This window comes from Camellia sinensis, chromosome 6, assembly GCF_055761805.1.
Source record: "Camellia sinensis isolate YWXY chromosome 6, ASM5576180v1, whole genome shotgun sequence".
Taxonomy (NCBI): domain Eukaryota; kingdom Viridiplantae; phylum Streptophyta; class Magnoliopsida; order Ericales; family Theaceae; genus Camellia; species Camellia sinensis.
In genome coordinates, this window is record NC_138966.1 from 202,356,594 (window position 1) to 202,378,952 (window position 22,359).

General features: G+C 37.8%; 2 protein-coding genes across 2 annotated transcripts; both read right to left on the reverse strand.

Moving 5' to 3' along the window:
* Nucleotides 1-232: 232 nt before the first annotated feature.
* Nucleotides 233-1,764, reverse strand: LOC114281994 (F-box family protein). Its single transcript, XM_028224618.2, has one exon. The coding sequence runs from the start codon at nucleotides 1,498-1,500 to the stop codon at nucleotides 412-414; it is 1,089 nt and encodes a 362-aa protein (XP_028080419.1). The 5' UTR covers nucleotides 1,501-1,764; the 3' UTR covers nucleotides 233-411.
* Nucleotides 1,765-9,070: 7,306 nt separating this feature from the next.
* On the reverse strand, nucleotides 9,071-10,619 carry LOC145794004 (uncharacterized). Its single transcript, XM_082876924.1, has 5 exons — nucleotides 10,421-10,619; nucleotides 10,069-10,203; nucleotides 9,871-9,960; nucleotides 9,564-9,666; nucleotides 9,071-9,182 (listed from the first exon to the last, which is right to left on the reverse strand). The coding sequence occupies exons 1-5, from the start codon at nucleotides 10,617-10,619 to the stop codon at nucleotides 9,071-9,073; spliced, it is 639 nt and encodes a 212-aa protein (XP_082733050.1).
* Nucleotides 10,620-22,359: the final 11,740 nt, after the last annotated feature.

The following is a 22,359-nucleotide window of genomic DNA, read 5'->3' on the forward strand; positions in this document are numbered from 1 at the left end:
GGTCACAGAATAGCTCAAGAGCTTTATAAAAATCACATTTTCAATTCAAAAGAAATTATGGTCCAAGTAAGACTAGAACAATGAAAAAAGCATTTTTATGCCCACAAAATGTAGTCACCCTAACTTAAATTGAGTAAATGCACGCACTGTAATTGGCAACAAAGGAATTGGTGTTACCACCCCTTCAATAACTCGGGATAATTCAAATCAATTCACAAAAGCAAGAGCAAGCTGGCCTGAAAAATTATTCATTATAGGTGCTAAAATCCATATAAAATCTACTAGAAGAGTACTAAATTCCGCACTGCATATCTAAAAAAAAATAACCTTGACAATTGAAAATCAACAATGTAGATATAATTGCAATACCAGTTCCCTATACAGTAGTTCATCAGACGCAGTCTCCAGAACTCAGAGGCAAGAGAAAATTGTGCTCCGAAAGTCATATGCAGAAAACCACAAAGGAAGCGTACAGCTGTTCTTCACGGAATACATCTCCTTCCAAAGTCTGCTATTTCGATAATACACCAACACCTGCTTATGGGTGGCCAAGAACACATATTGACTGGCCTGACTTATTGGAAAAATACCCGGCACCATTCCTCTGATACATCTAAGACTCACTCTATCCACCATATGCCATTCTTCCCTCTCGTAATCTTTCATAACCCAAATAGTCATCCAAGCCTCTGAAATCTGAACTACGGACAAGTCCCCATCCAGCTCCAACAAATAAACCCTATTTCCAGATCCGGAACACAATTCATCCGGCAATGAAATTTTCCTCCAAATGTCACAATTCAAATCAAGAACAAGTATACAAGAGCAACTACTGGTCAACCAATGCAACGAGCCATTAACATAAACAACCTGGTTCCTATTCATTTGGGTGAAATAATCATCTTGCAATGACACAAACTTCCTCCATCTGTTCGACACTGAATCAAATACCAAGCATATGAAAGTCTTATCAGGCCTATGCCCAAAGGATCGATGATAACCCGCTAAGACAACATTAAACCTTTGCATTGACAAATCACAAGCCAAACCAACAAGGGTGGCTTCACCATCTGGATAAAATCTAGTAACAGGTCTCTCCCTACTTCTGGGAAGCAGTTTATACTCTCTAGTCATGGGATTACATACATAATACACACCCTTATCAGGTATGCTAGAGCAACACAACAAGCCATTACATGAAGCCCTAACTTTGACTCTATCTTTAATGAAATCCAAAGAGAAATCACAAACACCAGACAATTTATCAATAAAGATCAAGCTTGATTTTGATTCAGATGACTCTGAGACCTCGACTAGTACCATAGGGTTCTTGACAGAGAGTTTATTGTAGAGTTGAATGAAATACTTGTCAGAGGACAATTTGTGCCATAGTTTGCAGACAGACTTGGATCTGAGGAGGTCTTTAACGGGTAACCTAGCAAGAATTTGGAGAATGACTTCATCGGGGAAAAACCCATGTTCTGAATTCGGACGATTCATGATATAATTTGCAAGAAAGATCGAGAGTGCAAGAAAATCGAGGAAAGCTCCGAATATGACTTACCCAATTACATCTCCCAGATGGGCATCCCGTGAAACTCAAGCTCGCGCAAATGAACCGAGAGAGAGAGAGAGAGAGTACGGTTGGATCTGAACTATAAAGAGAACAGGGATTTGAAACATTACAGAGGTAGGATGAGAAAATGAAATGAATGGGGAAGAAAAATCGAGATTCGTCGATGTGTGGATGCCATTTGCAATCAACGGTTGTCATTAAACTTCAGGTTAAGCGGATTTTGGCCCTGTTTGGTACAGCTTAATTTCAGCTTATTTCAGCTTTCAGCTTAATTTAAGTTATTTTGATGTGTTTGGTTTTGCTTATGGCTTATAGCTTATAGCTTTGTGGAAGTCAGAAAACAGCTTATTCTTTGAGTGGGGCAGGAGATGCTTTAAGAATAAGCTGGAAATCAGCTTAAGCTGAAAGTTATAAGCTATAAGCTGTTTAGGCATAAGCTATAAGCACTTTCCCACAGCTCTACCAAACAGGGCCTTTGTGGGCCGCGGATTTTGAATAGTAAGGGATGGTTTGGGATGATCTAAATAAGTGCACTTTTTGACTTTTTATGAAATATTGGTTGGATATGTGTTGGGTTTGAAGTGATGTGTTAGAGAGGTGATATGACTTAAATAAGATGATGTGACTTAAATAGGATAGTGACTTTTTGATTTTTTGACTTTTTTAGATCATGCCAAACAAGGCCTAAGTTAAAAGTAGGGCTTTTTTTATAAATTTTATTCTAACTGTTTTATTCTATAAAATTCAAATTATTTTTAAATATTCTATTAAGTCCTTTAATTATAAAAGGACAAAATAATCCTCTTCTGCCTCTCTCGCGTGTTACCGATTCTGCAAAACCCATTCTCATTCCAGCTATTCAATCCACAAAATTTCCAAAACAAAAACTAAATCCACGAAACCAGATTCACATCGTCTCCAGTAATCCTAGATTCACATCGCCTCACCAACGTCGTCGTCGTCCACCGTCCACTGTCGACCCCAGATTCCTCTTCATCTCATCGCTGCGAAGGTTCACATCGGAAGGAGGGTGCTTCGTCGTTCGAAAATTCATGTCGTTGGATTGAATTTCTTTCATCCACTGAGTGTGGTCCATACCCACCCACCATGAGGAACAAAAGTAAGCAATACCATTCTACCTTCTGCTTTTCAATCATAATGTGATCACCGATGTATACATCCATCTTCTGGTTTTCGGATTTGAGTTTGTAAACATAGATGTTTTCGGAATTAATTTTGTAAATATAGATGATGTAAACATTCACATTAGTGTTGATTGCTGGCTAAACTTACATTAGTAGATACTGATGTGAACATTCACATCAGTGTATAACGATGTGAATGTTCACATTACTGTCACTGTTGATATTGTTAATTGTTGATGTCCACAGAACCCCCAAACTTCACTCAACAATGTGATGGAATATGATATAAATATTCACATTGTGACATCAATGTCAAACTTGTTTGTGTTGTTGGGTGTTGTTTGGTGTTGTTAGTTTCACCCTTTGATTTTTAGCCAATTATAACATAATGTGATCACCCATGTAAACATTTACATTGCCCTATAACTGTCGTTATTTTCAGAATTGATTTTGCAAACATAGATGATGTGAACATTCACATTACTATACTGGGTAAACTAACATTAGTATACACTGATGTGAACATTCACATCAGTGTACAATGATGTGAATGTTCACATTACTGTCACTGTTGATTGTTAAATGTTGTTTGGTGCTTTTGGTTCCATCCTCAGCCAATTATATGTTCTTATTTGAACACTCAGGTCTTCCCCATAGATTTGATGGCAAGTGAAAGAGAGGGGAATCCCGTGCCAAAGCCAAACCTGATCAAATAGCTATTCCTAAAGAAGTGAACATGAAAAAAGTTAACTATCGGTCAAATATAACTGGATTGGTCAAACTGTTAAAGGATACAAAATTTACAAGTGGCCAATTGAAGTGCCTTAGAAAAACACCGTTTTGGCCATTATTTGATTGCTTGATCAGTAATTAAGTCGACCTCAACCACTGCATGAAATATGATGATGTCATTGTACATATAGTGCAAACATTCAAGCCATCTAGTGGGAGGTTTTACATTGGGGATAAGAACATCCAGGTTTTTAGAAGCGATGTATCATTGATTTTTAGGGTGGACTGCGGCACCAAGTCGATGGACCTCTCTTATGGTGCAAAACCAACAACCGGCATCATACACCGAATGTGCAAGGATGTTAGTTGGTTAAGTGCTGCCAAAATACGAGAAATTCTGAGCAAAGCATTAAAAGGCACAAAAAAACAAGACAATGAAGAGGTCACAAGATTAGTTTGCATACATGCGTCAAGCTATTCTTTTCTACGTTCGAAGAAACAATTGGATGGGCTTTTTACTCATACATGGACCCATTAGACAACATGATCGAGTATGATTGGGCTGAGAGCATCCGGACAACCCTGATGGATTCATTAGGCCAAAACTGTGGAAAACCAGGATGAGTCACCGGATGTGTGATGTTGTTAATGATAAATCTCATAAAACTTATTCTATGTTTAATACGAACATTTACGGGGTCTGCCCACTCTGATGTGAATGTTCACATTTCTGGGCAATGGTGTAGAAGTTGACATCAGTGATGTAAACATTCACATTACTGTTCAGTAATGTATAAATACACATTAATAGATGCTGGTGTAAACATTCACATTAGTATAGATTGATGTGATGTTAGCACCAAAATAAATGTGGAACATTCACATTACTGATGTGAATGTTCACATTACTAGGCAATGGTGTGAAAGTTGACATCAGTGATGTAAACATTCACATTACTGTTCAATAATGTACAAACACATATTAGTAGATACTGCTGTAAACATTCACATCAGTGTAGATTGATGTGATGGTAGCACCAAAACAAATGTGGAACAATCACATTACTGGGCAATAGTGTGGAAGTTGACATCAATAATGTGAACATTCACATTACTGTTCAGTAATGTATAAACACACATTATTAGCCACTGGTGTAAACATTCACATCAGTGTTAATTGATGTAAACATTCACATTACTGGCCACTGGTGTAAACATTCACATTAGTGTTAATTGATGTGAACATTCACATCACTGGCCACTAGTGTAAACATTCACATCAGTGTTAATTGATGTGAACATTCACATTATTGATATTTGTTATTTGTTTCAGTACTAGTTGTGTAAGCATACAATAATCTTACAACCCCGCAACCCCAATGCCATTCCGCGATGTGTAAAGTGGGACCTCACAACCTTATATAGAAACATGAAGTCCATATCTTTGGCTAAGCTTGGTTTAAATAAGGTAGAAGTACAACCAAAAATATTGTGCCCATTCACATAGTGAGACAAGGAACTATCTAACTAACATAATGTCTCCAACTGCAGGTATATGGCGGCGAGCTAATGGCATCCCCAACTGAAGCGAAGATATATCATCATACAAAATTGAATGTGGAGCCCAAACCTGAGATTTTGTCAAGTGCACCAGCAAAGAAAGATGAAAGCAATGATGATGAAAGCAAAGACAATCAACACAGTGACGACAGGGATGGATTTTCTGTCGATGCAATGGACCTGAATGATGTTGGACATGATATCAACCCCAGCTGTAACACCCCCAATGCTGAGAGAGGTATCATCATAGCACAACCAACTGAACCGGACATTGTGGATGTACTTATAAAAGAAAACCAAAAAGCTTGGGTCTTGTACGACAATAGGAAGCGAAATACAAACAGTTGGAAGAATCATGAGAGTTGAGGGCAAGGGTGATTGCTCCCCTTGAAGCCAAACTATTTGACCAATCAGGCCCATCCAATATGGACATGGACATGAAGAATTGAATGGAGTGGAAAGATACAAAAATTCAGCGGCTGACAAAGTTGGTCATCAACTTGGAATATGAAAAAACAATTCTTCAAGACCTTTTTGACGATCAGTCCATCCACATTATCACTCAAGTTGAAGTACAAAAGGTTCATGACAGCCTTAAGAAGCATCCCACTGCAGCATTGGAACACATTATCAGCCCACCATTGAGGGTAAAGCGCATCAAGCAGAAGGTAAGGAAAGAGCACCGGTGGATGAGTTTGAATACCCCAACTTGCCTAGTCAAAAGAAAGGGAATGAGGGAGCCGAAGAGCAATCCCACGCAGTCCAAATTGCACAAGATTTAGACAAGCATCCACAAAAAAAGCAACCAACAAAGTACAAGAAGTTAACCTTGAACAACAAACTGAAGGTTTGGGCCAACATGAGCAAACTCAACAAGCAGAAGGTTCAAAATTTGCACAAGAACGGCGGTGATGAGTAAGTGATCTTACATATCCCCAACTGGATTTTTTTTTCCGCTCATGTTCAGTTCACATACATACTTAATAAATTAGATCATTTCATAAATGTGCAATGTTGACATTAACGTTTTTTGTAATCACAATGCACAGGTTGCTAGTGTGGCGAGGGGACTCAAAGACTAAAGATGTGTATTTTGATAACATCATACGCATCATCAAGGAAGAATCAATAACCAACAACGTATGGCAACTATAAATGTGTACAAAACACACACATACTGTAAAGACATTGCAAATAATATACTGCCACCCCTCTGTTTCTGCAGGTGATAGATGCATATGGTGAAATTCTACTTGAACTACAAGGGCTAGTCAACCCAAGTTTGGAGGATTCAGCATTCATTTTTACAAGCACATATTTGGTAACCACTAGACTTTTGCTTTGTTTATGTTTCAATAGATGTGAATGTTCATCTCAGCATTATATGCTTATATTGTTAACTTAAATGATAGGCAGATGTGAATGTTAACAATAACATAAAATGACAGATGAGAAGATTCACATTGACAAATATGAGCATTAACATCATTCGCAGTGAACATTATATGCTTATTATGTTGTTAACTTAAATGATACACAGATGTGAATGTTAACAACAACATAATATAACAGGTGTGAACATTCACATCTGTAATACATTGCATGACTGTTTCACAAATTAATAGATGTAAACATTCACATCATTCACATCACTAATCATTAACAGATGTGAACATTCACATCAGTAACATCACTCATATTAACAGATGTGAACATTTATATCAGTAACATCACTCACCATTAGCAGATGTGAACATTCACATCATTCACATCACTCACATTAACAGATGTGAACATTCACATCAGTAACATAACTCACCATTAGCAGATGTGAACATTCACATCATTCACATCACTCACCATTAGCAGATGTGAACATTCACATCATTCACATCGAACATTGATATAAATACTTGGTACATCATTGTATACCCTTTGTGTGCAGAAAATCATGCAAGAGTCCCCCCCCCCACAAGAGAAATAAACTGATTGAGTATCAAGGCCAGAGATTCTTAATCTTCCCAATATACGACAACTTTCACTAGACAATTGTTGTGTACGACGTGAAAGAGAATGTATGGAGGCATTATAACTCGTTGCGCCCAAGAGAAGGCATACATGACCCACATATTGACAAAGCACAAATAGTAGTAAGTGGCTGACACATATAATACTTGTCATGATGTGTAATATTTGAACTTTGACGTATGCACTATGTTGGTTGGTGCCTGATATGAAATTTCATTGTTGGCAGAGGGACTACATCGAGGCTTTGGTGCACAACATTGGACCATCATCACCATTATGGACCAAATTATCAAGCCAAAATACTTTGCAAACAGTCATATCAGTAGACATCTGTCCTCAGCAAGCGTCAAATTAGTAAGCCTAAAATCGATTTGTATACATGTTCCACAACCATTACCCACCTAAATTTCAAAATCTAACAAGAAGTTTGCATTTTCAGGGTGGATTGCAGGCCTGCAGTTTGTGACATCATGAGGGCGCGTGTATACCGTGAAGACATTGTTGCCAGCCTAGATCGCTTTGAATGGTGTCAAATAAGAGACTCATTAGTACACCTTTTTCTGAACCACAGAAAGACAGTGCAATGTGAAAACCTATAGGTGGAGGGTGTCCACCTATCACGGTTACCCAAATCTGTTATCCACATTTAAGACAATTTAGTGTCAATAGATTTTACATATTGGAGCAGACTAGCTTAATTGTAAATCAAGTCTATATCACTGCTTGTACAGATATTTTTCAGTCAATATATGTATATGAATTTTCAGGCCTATTTTGCTTTGGTCATGCACATTGAGATTGTATTTTTTTTTTTTTTGACACATGACATGATGTGAATGTTCACATCACAGAATGATTGTACACTTTCTTATGTTTTAAACCATACTATATGGATGTGAATATTGTTTAAAATGTTCATGTAACACAACATGACAGGTGTGAATATGATATTTCTTAACACAAGTCAATATTCACATCTAATAATTTGATGATGTGAATATTCACATCATAACTTCTGATTATTTGAATGGCAGCAACGATGTCATGAATATTCACATCATAACTTCTGATTATTTGAATGGCAGCAATGATGTCATGAATATTCACATCTTATGAGTGGATGATATGAATGGTTACATTGATGTAAACGTTCATGTCATCTACTTTGATGCTGTTAACAGTAACAAAAATGTGAACATTCACACCATAGAAATGTTTAAAAGTTCAACCCATGTGCAATTATTCACATAATGTGATTATATTACACAAGTGCGAATGTTAACATCATGCATTCATCCAAAACACCACAACATAAATGTCAGATTGGTATCTTAAAAAATTAAAAATAAAACACAAATCAAATACTAATGCATTATTATGTTTGCCAAAGCAAAGTAATCTTATTGCAACACAATGTTTGTCAACACAACACAATCTTATTTCAAAAATGAATTTAAGAATCCAATGTAAAACACAATGTTGAAATGAAAAATGTACATCCTATATCGGCTCCGTACATGATTTCCGATTATGGCTCCCCAACTTATCATATCTTCCGCACCTTATTTGCTTCAGTTTCTCACCCCTTGATGGGATCCTATTCTTTTTCGGTCTTCCAGGTGGTCTTTTCACAGTTTGTGGGTATATAGAAGTCCATGGGATCAAAAGGCGGCTTCTCCACCGATGGTATAGGGAATATAGCACCCAAATAGGCTGCACGATATGTCTCTACATGAAAGTAATGTTCCACACAATCATTGAGATGGTAGCGGCTCTTCTGAATAGCAATAACAGCATGGTCACATGGGAATCCATTGATATGCCATTTGAAGTAAGAACATGTACGCCTCGCAACATCAACTGTAACAGATGGTATCGAATGAACTTCAAACACATCCTCATTGGCTTTGCTAACTTGCCAAGGCCTGCTGTCATTGAACGAATCCATAAGCCTTGTTTCGAATGTAGAACAAATAAGCCCATTCCATTTGTTTGCTTGGTCACACCGTGCAGACATTTGCCGCATCAACTAAGTACGAATTATGTCCACCATTTGAATGATAGGAAGATTACGTGCTTCTTTAATCCAGTTATTAAATGACTCCGCCGCATTGGATGTCATCTTCCCATAACGCATGTCCCTGCACAATATCACAAACATTGTACAATACGGAATTTAACAGGTCTGACTATTCACGTTGACAGATGTAAACATTAACATCATTCGTAGTGAACATTATATGTTTATTATGTTGTCAACTTAAATGATAGACATATGTGAATGTTAACAACAACAAAATATGACAGGTGTCAACATTCAAATCTGTAATACATTGCATGACTGTTTGACAAATTAACAGATGTGAACATTCACATCAGTAATCATTAGCAGATGTGAACATTCATATCATTTACATTGAACATGAAACACAATTGGAAGATTATTACCATTCTAAACTGAAAATTCACATTGCTACCATTCTAAACTTGATAAATGGAACGCCTTAGGAAACTATTATTACCTAAAGTATGAATTTTCCCAGTGCTCAGGTGCCAAATCCTTGAAAAAATTATGAGCTCGTTGTTTACCCTCCTCTTTTAATTTTGCAAGCTTTTCATGGAACCCTACCACAATTGGCTCATAAGCATAGTCACCCAAACTACTTACTAGGTGATCCCTGAATCCATTATCAATTCCTTTCATCCGGTCTCTTAAATTGCTCTTCAAGTGTTGTAAGCAATAACCATGGTGAGCCGATGGGAACACCTTTGGCATAGTTTCTAATAGACCAAGATTATGATCCGAAATAAAAGTAATCTGGCGCTTACCATCAACAACCTTTCTAAGTTCATGCAAGAACCACGTCCAATTGGTTGTGGTCTCTGAATCAACAATCGCAAATACAACAAGAAACAGACCTACAACACAACACCAATACACAACTGTTCACAATATTCCAAAGTGAATAGAAAACAGTACAAACGAAACAGGTCATGTGAATGCTCATATCTACATTGCCCTATTACTATTGTTATTTTTGGATTCAGGTTCGTAAACATCAACGATGTGAACATTCACATTAATGACCATTAATAATTCATTATTGATTGTTGAGTCATTGATAATGTGAACATTCACAGTACTGTTCATTAATGAATCAACTGACATTAGTATACACTGATGTGAACATTCACATCAGTGTATAATAATGTGAATATTCACATTACTGTCATTAGCAGACACAGATGTGAACATTCACATCAGTGCATATTAATGTCAATGTTCACATTACTTATAATTTCTCAATCACTCATTTGTCCAGACTATGCTGCTCAGAGTGAATATTGGCATGAATAGACAGCTAAAAAAAATACTAACCATTGTTTCCGTCTTTCGCTGTTGCCGCAAGTAGCTGACCTTTGTACTTTCCTTTAAGGAATGTTCCATCTAGGAATAATAAAGGCCGACAATAATTGAATCCAGAAATACACGCAGCGAATGACACAAAGAAACGACAAAACTGTTGACTACTCGCATTATAGTCAATATTGACATAACTCTCCGGATTGTACCGCATCACAGCATCCGAATACCACCTCAGTTGGTCAAACAATAATGAGTGATCTCCATGAATACCAGCCTTCGCTTTCTACACACCCAGCCATACGACATGGTAACTCATATCTAGCCCATAATCCCTCTTCAAAATAGTCACCACCTCACACGGCCAAGTCAACAGCTTGTCCCTCACAATTTCAGATATGGTACTCGACACCAAATCCGAACTAACTCACGGATTCTTCGACGTTCAGACATCTTGTGACAACCCTCACCTCTGATTAATGCTAAACTATGACTGAGAATGATAAGTAACTGATTTGACTGAGATTCTAAATTGATTGCAGAAGTATACTGTTTTAAATATATTTCAATCTGTTAGTCATTAAATGATCTGTTCATGTTTTATCTTTGAATTGCGAATTGAAGGTCCTATCGGCGACCGAATCAGAAATCGATTGGTGTTTTATGTTAATTAGAATTTATGTGATTTTATGGTAGCTTTAATTTGAAATTGATTTGGAATGATTAAATTAGATTAAATAATGTTGAATCACAGTAGTTGCTTTAATTACCCTTTTGCCATTAGTGGGCCACTACCTACAACATTGTTTTGGAGCCTTTTGATGCATCATTCTTGTTCTTCTCTAGAGACAAAACCGAGAGAAAGAGTGAGAGAGAAGAAAACTTAGCTTCAATTGAGAATTGGCTTGGAGACTTACGAGATGTGAAGGTTGATTGCATAATTGAGCTTTTATACCTAAAATTGAAGACCTAAGGTAGGATATTTACCTTCTTGTTTATGAATTCAAGTCATTTCTTGCATGTTTCATGGAGAAATAGGAGCTTAAGGTCAAGAATTAAAGTAAAGTGTTGAATTAAGAGTGGTTCCATGCATGCATGTTCATATTATGACATTTCAAAGTTGTTTTTCATGAAATCTTACATGCAAGCTCATGTTTTGATTGTAGTCCATGAATTCATCATGTTTTTTCATCAAATTGCCAATTTAATCTTGATTTGAGGTGTTGGAACTTAAAGGAGATCATGCATGTTGTGTTTTTGTTTTGTTCCTGAAATTTGGGTTGAAATTGTGTTCAATTGGCTTACCTTTGGGCTTGATTTTACAAATTGATCTTTAAAGACATGTTGTATTGTTGCTTTTCAAGTGTCTTCCAGAAAATTGGCCCAAAAGGTTGAGTTTTGAGGTGTTGAATGCTTGGTTTGAGCTTGGGAGGCAAATCTAGAAATTTCAGATTTTGGCTTCCACGCTCGAGCGAGCCCCTGTGTATTTAGAGGTCCGCTCGAGCGACGAAATGTTGGCTCGAGCGTGAATTGCAAGCTCTCAGGTTTTTGGTGTACGCAGACGCACGCTTGAATGAGAGAACCTACGCTCGAGCGAGGATTGTGTCTCACGCTCGAGCGAGCGTCGAGCGGAGATTTTCAACATCCAGCACTTTTTGCATTTTTACAGACCGCTCGAGCGAGGAAGTCCACGCTTGAGTGATCCCACTGTTTTGACAAGCTCGCTCGAGCGAAGAAAGCCACCCCTGTTTTCTGAAAATTTTGAAAAGTGTTTTAAAGTACATCTTTGCATCCTCATTTCATCCTAGGCATTCCTAGGCCTAGTTTAAGGCATCTTAATGAGGTTATTGATGTAGAACCACACCGAGTCAAGATAGGGACTAAGTTGTTGATTCCCAAGTGTGTAACTTAGTGTGTGTTCGTTCTGTAATTGTGTAGTGTTGGCATCCGAGGACGCTCATTAGCTGCTTATAGCCCAGTGCTCTGTGAGTAACAATGTTGTAAAGATATGTTTAATCATGAATATTTTCTGAATTATCTACTGTACTGCTTTCTGAAATGATATTTCTTACTGAATAAATGTTTGTCCTATTTGTGCACTGAATTCGTGACATCCATAGCAATCTACTGTTACTGTACTGTTACTGCTACGGTTACAGAGATCTCTGTCGGTTCCCATGTTTGGAACCATTACTGTTTACTGTTATGTTGGCCATCAATTGACTGTTCGGTCTGTTAAGACCTACTGTACTGTTTTGCTATGGGATGTACCACATATGACCATTATGGTTTCTAAATGACTGTTTTAAATACTGAAAGGACATTCATTCTTAACCCCTTTACGCATATGTTATTCACTTGGCTTTAGCTCACTGTTTATATTTATATGTAGGTGTCCAGGCACCGGACCGGACCTAGGAACGTCGGGTTAACTCCCATTTTGTCAAGCCAACCATTGTGCCTCACCTCGAGGTTCCAAATCTGACCGAGCTAAGGCTGTTTTAGGGTGTCTCAGTTTCACCCTTCCGTCTCTGTTTTGTAATACTGTTTAAGACTTGTACTGCACTGTGCTAATTAGGGATTTGGTCCCTAACCTGAATGTTTGTACATATGGTGTATATATGTTTTGCTTATGAATGTGAATATGTTCAAAAAAGTCTTTTTGCATACAGACTGTCACAACTCATTGGACATCTTTTATTATTGTTTTGGCTTCCGCCAGCCCCTATACTCTACCTTACTGTCTTTACTGTTAAGCAGGCCTTCGGTAATCACGGATTACTGGCCGGTTATGGTGCTAAACCCATAAGGGCGGGTTTGGGTCGTGACAGAGTGGTATCAGAGCGATATCAAACCACAAGTTATACCGCACACACGTGTCCAAATGAGCTATAGGATGTCCTAGAAAAGTGAATAGGGCATTGCATAAGCATTGAAAAAGTGTGTGTGGCCATGACATGAATATATGTACTAATGTGCTAATGTGTTTAAGTAAGCAATTCCTATATTTATTATTACTGTATTGCATATAGTGATATGGACAATGCAAGGAATGCCGATGAAATGGAATCATCTGATGCCAGAATGGTAAGATTAAAAAGAACAATTGAACTGTTGACTGAGGCCTTGAGGCTACAACAGAACCAACAGCCCCCACTTCCTCCAGTTCAACCCGGGCAGAATGTTAATGAGGATATAATTGCCTTGACACAGAAGTTCAGTAAAATGAAACCACCATCCTTTGACGGAGGCCTTGAATCGTTAAAGGCCGAAGCATGGGTTCTAGAAACAGATAAATTATTTGAAGTGTTTCCGTGTTCCGAAGCACACAAGGTATTGCTGGCTACCTTTACCTTACAAGAAGAGGCCAGAAGGTGGTGGATGCTTGTCCGTGACACCGACAATGTTATGATTTGGGCTCAATTTAAGGGAGCCTTCTTTGAGAAATATTTTCCTCAGTGTGTCAGGGATCGTAAAGTAACTGAATTTGAACAGTTAAAGCAGGGTACCATGTCAGTAGCAGAGTATGAATCAAAGTTTACCGAACTCGCCAGATATGCACCACACATGGTGGGCACTGATTTCAAAAAGGCCAGGAAGTTTGAAGGCGGCCTTAATGTATAGATACTTGACAGAATCAATGTGCTGAAATTACTGAAATATGTAGATGTTCTTGACCGAGCAATAATGGCTGAGTCAAATATCGAAGCATTGAAACAGACTGAAACACCAGTAACTGAATGGCGTGGTAAGAGACGGGATTTTAAGTTTAAGAAAGGCCAAAATAACTCATCGAATAAGAAGCAAAATACGGGGTCAATGACTAGTTCTAGTCAGGGGAGTGGTTCCATACCACCCTGCTCCGAATATGGAAAAAGACATAAAGGGATTTGTTATAAAATTTCTGGTGCTTGTTACAGGTGTGTCAAGGTAGGCCACATGGTTAAAGATTGCCCTTCCACATCTCAAGGCAATAGTAAAGCTGTAGCTAGCGCCGCAACATCGACTGCTCCACCAAAACCCAACCCCAAAGCTACTGGAAAAGAGTTTATGAGGCAAGGCCGAGTGTTTACACTTGTACCGGGAAATGTGCAGAATACCGAGACCGTTGTGTCAGGTATACTGTCAATTTGTGCTCAAAATGCATATATTTTGATTGATTCGAGGTCTACACATTCATATGTCTCGCATGTTTTTTCACGAAAATTGAATAGACCACTGGAACCCATGAACTATTTGTTAGCTGTATCTTCACCCATTGGGGGATCCATGACTTGTGCTTATATGTACCCTGTATGTGAAATTATTGTTGGGGATGTGCATTTGTATATTGATTTACTGCCTTTGAATATCGATCATTTCGATGTGATATTGGGAATGGACTGGTTAACAAAATATCATGCTACCATAGACTGTGTAACAAAACAAGTTATTTTATGTCCACCTGGATTGCCTGAATTTGTATTTAACGGAGTTGGTGTAGTGCCTCCCCCATATCTGATTTCGTCTATGAAAGCTTTTAAATTGATTAAGAAGGGATGTAAAGGGTATCTATGTTGTATATTGACTGTACCTACTGATGCTAAAGCTAATGTGGACAGTATTCCTATAGTCAGAGAATTCCCAGATGTTTTTCCAAATAATTTTCCAGGGGATTTGATTGATAGAGACATTGAGTTCACCATTGATGTGATTCCGAGTACACAGCCAGTTTCCAAAGCTCCGTACAGAATGGCACCTACCGAACTGAAAGAATTGAAAATTCAACTGCAAGAACTGTTGGATAAGAAGTTCATGAGACCTAGTACTTCACCATGGGGTGCTCCAGTTTTATTTGTGAAAAAGAAAGACGGCTCACTGAGACTTTGCATTGATTACTGTGAACTTAATAAGGTAACAGTGAAAAACAAATATCCATTGCCTCGTATTAATGATTTGTTTGACCAATTACAAGGTGTCCAGGTTTTCTCAAAAATTGACCTTAGATCCGAATACCACCAGTTGAAACTCAAACCAGAGGACATTGAAAAGACTGCCTTTCGAACGAGGTATGGACATTACGAATTCCTTGTTATGCCTTTCGGAGTTACTAATGCACCTGCCGCATTTATGGACCTTATGAACAAAATTTTTAAACCGTTCCTCGATGAATTTGTAGTTGTGTTCATAGATGACACTCTAATTTATTCCAAAAGTAGAGAAGAACATGAACACCATTTGAGGATTGCCTTACAAACCCTAAGAGAACAGAAACTGTATGCAAAACTGACAAAGTGTGAATTTTGGCTCAATAATGTTTTGTTTTTGGGACGTGTGATCAGTAAGGATAGCATTACAGTTGACCCACAGAAAATTGAAGCAGTGGTGAATTGGCCTAGACCGACTAATGTTACTGAAGTTCGAAGCTTCCTAGGCTTAGCCGGGTACTACAGAAGGTTTGTAAAAGACTTCTCCAAAATCGCCCTACCATTGACTCAGTTGACTCAAAAGGGAAAAACCATTTGACTGGACCGATCAGAGGGAATCAGCTTTCCAAGAACTGAAGACTCGACTGGTGACTACACCGATTCTCTCTCATCCTACCATCAGGTACGGATGGATTTACTGTTTTTAGTGATGCTTCTTATAAGGGTTCGAGATGTGTCTTAATGCAGAATGGTAAAGTTATCGCATATGCTTCTCGACAACTGAGACCGCATAAGAAAAATTATCCGACCCATGACTTAGAACTTGCTGCAATAGTGTTTACTTTAAAAATCTGGCGTCACTACCTATATGGGGCAACATGTGAGATGTACACAGACCACAAGAGTTTGAAGTACTTCTTCACACAGAAAGAACTGAACATGAGGCAGCGAAGATGGTTAGAACTGATAAAAGATTATGACTTGCAAATTTTATACCATCGGGGAAAGCTAACACCGTCGCTGATGCACTCAATCGAAAATCAGTTGGAAATTTAGCCTGTTTACTCACCAGGCAGAAAGAATTGCTATGTGACCCTGAAAAACTTGAAGTTGGGATTGTTTTGCGTGAACAAGGTGGAACATTAGCTGCTATCTTTGCCCAACCAGCACTTATTGAAGAGATCAAAGAGAAACAATAGCAAGATGATTTTCTGAAAAAGATCATTGATGAACGGGAGTCCAAACCGAGGCCAAACTTTAAATTTGAGAACAATGTGTTGCAATTTCAGGGGAGATTGTGTGTACCGAATGATTCTGAACTGAAAAGACGAATTTACAGGAAGGCCACAATTCGAAACTTTCCATCCATCTAGGAAATACAAAAATGTACCAAGACTTGAAACTGAATTTCTGGTGGCCGGGAATGAAGAAGGAGATTGCTGACTTTGTATCAAAATGTCTTCATTGCCAACAAGTGAAAGCTGAACATCAACGACCCACAGGCTTATTGCAACCCTTACCAATACCGGAGTGGAAATGAGAACATATCACTATGGACTTCATTGTCAGTTTACCGCGCTCTAGTAAAGGTATGGACTCAATTTGGGTTATTGTTGATAGATTGACTAAATCTGCTCACTTCTTACCTGTCAAAACAATTTACAATGCGGACAAATTGGCTATAATTTACATTGATGAGATTGTTAGATTGCATGGAGTGCCTGTATCCATTGTTTCTGATAGGGACTCGAAGTTTACATCGAGATTTTGGCAAAGCCTACAGACAGCATTGGGTACTGAACTGAGACTGAGTAGTGCATACCATCCTCAGACAGATGGCCAGTTAGAAAGAACCATCCAGACTCTGGAAGATTTACTGCGGATGTGTGTTCTTGATTTCTAGGGAAATTAGGAAAGGCATCTACCTTTAGCTGAATTTGCCTACAACAACAACTTTCACTCGAGTATTGGTATGGCGCCATTCGAGGCTTTATATGGCAGGAAATGTCGATCTCCTATCTGCTGGGCAGAAGTTGGAGATGGGCCCTTGCTTGGGCCCAAGATTGTACAGGAAACCACAAAAAAAATGAAACTGATTCAACAGAGATTGAAAACCGTACAAAGTTGACAGAAAAGTTATGCGGATGTCCGAAGGCGAGACAGGGAATATGAAGTAGGTGATCATGTTTTTGTTAAAGTGACACCAATGAAAGGGCAGACTCGTTTTGGAGTCAAGGGTAAGCTAGCGCCGAGATATGTCGGGCCATATGAAATCATTGAGAAGATAAATCCGGTGGCGTATCAAGTAGCACTTCCTCCTTAAATAGAGCATATGCACAGTGTCTTTCATATTTCTATGCTGAGGGATTATCTTCAGGATCCCTTCCATGTTATTGAGCCTATACGTGTGGTATTGAGTGATGACTACACTTATGAAGAACGACCTATTCAAATTATAAACCGTCGGATCAAGAAGTTGAGGAACAAAGAAATCCCACTAGTGAAAGTTGATTGGCAAAACCATGGTGGCACTTATGCCACTTGGGAAAGTGAAGATGATATGTTGAAGAGATATCCTGAACTGTTCCCCCTGAATCCAATGTTCTACCAAAATGAAGGTAATCCGAGTTTGGTGGGCCAAACTCTTTTAAAGGGAGAAAACTGTGACAACCCTCACCTCTGATTAATGCTAAACTGTGACTGAGAATGATAAGTAACTGATTTGACTGAGATTCTGAATTGATTACAAGAGTATACTGTTTTAAATGCGTTTCTATCTATTAGTCATTAAATGATTTGTTCATGTCTTATCTTTGAATTGCGAATTGAAGGTCCTATGGGCAACTGAATCAGAAATCGATTGGTGTTTTATGTTAATTAGAATTTATGTGATTTTATGGTAGCTTTAATTTGAAATTGATTTGGAATGATTAAATTAGATTAAATAATGTTGAATCACATTAGTTGCTTTAATTACCCTTTTGCCATTAGTGGGCCACTACCTACAACATTGTTTTGGAGCCTTTTGATGCATCATTCTTGTTCTTCTCTAGAGACAAAACCGAGAGAAAGAGTGAGAGAGGAGAAAACTTAGCTTCAATTGAGAATTGGCTTGGAGACTTACGAGATGTGAAGGTTGATTGCATAATTGAGCTTCTATACCTAAAATTGAAGACCTAAGGTAGGATATTTACCTTCTTATTTATGAATTCAAGTCATTTTTTGCATGTTTCATGGAGGAATAGGAGCTTAAGGTCAAGAATTAAAGTAAAGTGTTGAATTAAGAGTGGTTCCATGCATGCATGTTCATATTGTGACATTTCGAAGTTGTTTTTCATGAAATCTTACATGCAAGCTCATGTTTTGATTGTAGTCCATGAATTCATCATGTTTTTCCATCAAATTGCCAATTTAATCTTGATTTGAGGTGTTGGAATTTAAAGGAGATCATGCATGTTGTGTTTTTGTTTTGTTCTTGAAATTTGGGTTGAAATTGTGTTCAATTGGCTTACCTTTGGGCTTGATTTTACAAATTGATCTTTAAAGACATGTTATATTGTTGCTTTTCAAGTGTCTTCCAGAAAATTGGCCCAAAAGGTTGAGTTTTGAGGTGTTGAATGCTTGGTTTGAGCTTGGGAGGCAAATCTGGAAATTCCAGATTTTGGCTTCCACGCTCGAGCGAGCCCCTGTGTATTCAGAGGTCCGCTCAAGCGATGGAATGTTGGCTCGAGCGTAAATTACAAGCTCTTAGGTTTTTGATGCACACAGACGCACGCTTGAGCGAGAGAACCTACGCTCGAGTGAGGACTGTGTCTCATGCTCGAACGAGCGTCGAGCGGAGATTTTCAACATCCAGCACTTTTTGCATTTTTACAGACCACTCGAGCGAGGAAGCCCACGCTCGAGCGACCCCAATATTTTGACAAGCTCGCTCGAGCGAAGAAAGCCACGCTCAAGCGAAACCCCTGTTTTCTGAAAATTTTGAAAAGTATTTTAAAGTACATTTTTGCATCCTCATTTCATCTTAGGCCTAGTTTAAGGCATCTTAATGAGGTTATTGATGTAGAACCACACCGAGTCAAGATAGGGACTAAGTTGTTGATTCCCAAGTGTGTAACTTAGTGTGTGTTTGTTCTGTAACTGTGTATTAGCTGCCTATAGCCCAGTGCTCTGTGAGTAACAATGTTGTAAAGATATGTTCAATCATGAATATTTTCTGAATGATCTACTGTACTGCTTTCTGAAATGATATTTCTTACTGAATAAATGTTTGTCCTATTTGTGCACCGAATTCGTGGCATCCATAGCAATCTACTGTTACTGTACTGTTACTGCTACTGTTATAGAAATCTCTGTCGGTTCCCATGTTTGGAACCATTACTGTTTCCTGTTATGATGGCCATCAACTGACTGTTCGGTCTGTTAAGACCTACTGTACTGTTTTGCTATGGGATGTACCACATATGACCATTATGGTTTCTAAATGACTGTTTTAAATACTGAAAGGACATTCATTCTTAACCCCTTTACGCATATGTTATTCACTTGGCTTTAGCTCACTGTTTATATTTATATGTAGGTGTCCAGGCACCGGACCGGACCTAGGAACGTCGGGTTAACTCCCATTTTGTCAAGCCAACCATTGTGCCTCACCTCGAGGTTCCAAATCTGACCGAGCTAAGGTTGTTTTAGGGTGTCTCAGTTTCACCCTTCCGTCTCTGTTTTGTAATACTGTTTAAGACTTGTACTGTACTGTACTAATTAGGGATTTGGTCCCTAACCTGAATGTTTGTACATATGGTGTATATATGTTTTGCTTATGAATGTAAATATGTTCGGAAAAGTCTTTTTGCATACAGACTGTCACAGCTCATTGGACATCTTTTATTACTGTTTTGGCTTCCGCCAGCCCCTGTACTCTGCATTACTGTCTTTACTGTTAATCAGGCCTTCGGTAATCACGGATTACTGGCCGGTTACGGTGCTAAACCCATAGTGGCGGGTTTGGGTCGTGACACATCTGTACCACAACTATGTACATCACTAAACCTCTTGATGTAGAAAAAATCATTTGCTCGTTGTGCTCTGCAATGTATAGCCCACAATCAGCCTCTCTCCTCACGCATCGCACGCACAACAGTAACTCTTGTTGTCTCGTTCTTGACATACGTAAACTGAAACCCACATTGGATGGCATACTTACATAAAATATCACGAAATTCTTGTGCACCTCCAACAAACCGTTGTCCCACATGTGTAATACCATTTGCCTAATGGGCTAACAACAACACATTCTCCTTATGGTAGCAAAATCTCCATAGTGCATCAATATCTTCCTCAACCCCCACACGCAGCGATCCCGAGCTACTTGACTGACCAATATCACTTTTCAACTCAACCACAACTTCTACATGTTGTACCCCCATTGATTTAGCAAGCAGTAACATGTTCTGAAATTTTTTCTAATTGTCCAAATCACACCTGTTAATCTCAGGTAACCGACAGAACAATGAAATAGAACTAGCAGACAACTCCCCCCATTTTTCACACAAATAGTCCACCAAACGCGAATAACACAATGAGCGGGCAACATTTATTACAGTTGTACTGCAACCATATGCACACACCAACATCATAAAGGTATCCATCTCCTGTAAAAATACAACAATCAATAATAATCCAAACCGATATGAAAATTCACATTGTGCAAAAATTAGATGACTACGTGTACAGTTCAAGTGTTAAATCCATAATTCACATTAACAAGATGTGAATATTCACAATGATATATATCCTCTGAATTATATCACCTACACAGAGCCTCATTAACCAAACATCAAAGTGAAGTGAGAACATCCACATTCTTTCATTAAATTAACACGATGTAAACATTTACATTGACACATATACTCTGAATTATATCACACACAGAGCCTCATTAAGCAAACATCAAAGTAAAATGCAAACATCCACATTCTTCACATAATACTAACACAATGTAACACATTCACATTGTTCTATAGAAGATCCACATTCATCACTAATCTGATGACCTCCCCTCCACAGAACCACGATGTAAACATTCACATTGATCCATATACTCTGAATTATATCACGTATGATGCATATAATTGAAAAAAAAGAGCATCCGATACATTTCAATCAAAAAACAGAGCATCTGATCCATCATACAAATCAAAACATAAAGTGAACATGTATTCATAACCAAAATGATATTAACCTTAATCATGCAATCCTACAATCGTCTAGAAACTCGAAAACAACTGCTTTGAAGTAGTTATGCTCCAGAAAATCTGAGAACCGAACACCTTCAAATTCGTCGTCTTCACTTGAAAATCACCGAACCAGACTACAACAGCAACAATGAAACCCTAGCACATCAAAGCCTCAGAACGAGCATACAAGATAGAAACATATCCATTTGAATTAGAATGATAGAAACTGCCAAAACTGAATCCACGAAATCACAAAGAACGTGTTATGTATTAACACAGTATATATATATATATATATAAGGGCATAATAGTTTAGGTAAAAATATAAAATTAAAAAAATGGACTTTATAGAATAAAAAGAAAAGTATATGGGACTAATCAGGTTATAATATTCATTTGTGGACTTAATAAGTTATAACAACTCGAAGATGGATTTATCAATAAAAATCCCTTAAAAGTATAATTTTTTAGTTTTTTTTTTTTTATTTTTGAAAAAAAATTATGTAAAAAAAATAGAGAAATAATGTGATTTAAAAAAGTCAAAAAGTAAAAAAACTGTTTGAGAATTGATTATTTAGAAACCTTTTGGATTTTTATAAAAAGGTATATAAAAAAATAAAAAAATTAATATGATAATTTATAATAATTTTTTTTGACTAAAATTAAAAATTATCAAACCAGATGTTAAGCTCATACTTGGTTCACTGTTAACAAATTTTCATGATTTTTTTTTTTTTTTTGGGGGCTCTAGTTTGTAAATTAATTAATTAATTTCTTTGGTGTTTTTTTTTTAATTTTATTTTTAAATTCA

Bases quoted from the DNA above. Each gene is read 5' to 3' on its own strand.
- LOC114281994 (XM_028224618.2), bottom strand. From the start codon at position 1,500: ATGAATCGTCCGAATTCAGAACATGGGTTTTTCCCCGATGAAGTCATT.
- LOC145794004 (XM_082876924.1), bottom strand. From the start codon at position 10,619: ATGCGGTACAATCCGGAGAGTTATGTCAATATTGACTATAATGCGAGT. The intron at 9,961-10,068 runs GTAATAGGGCAA...GTTGTGTTGTAG, and splicing joins TGAATCCAAAAATAACAATA to GTCTGTTTCTTGTTGTATTT. The intron at 9,667-9,870 runs GTAAGCGCCAGA...CAATTGTGGTAG, and splicing joins ACTTAGAAAGGTTGTTGATG to GGTTCCATGAAAAGCTTGCA.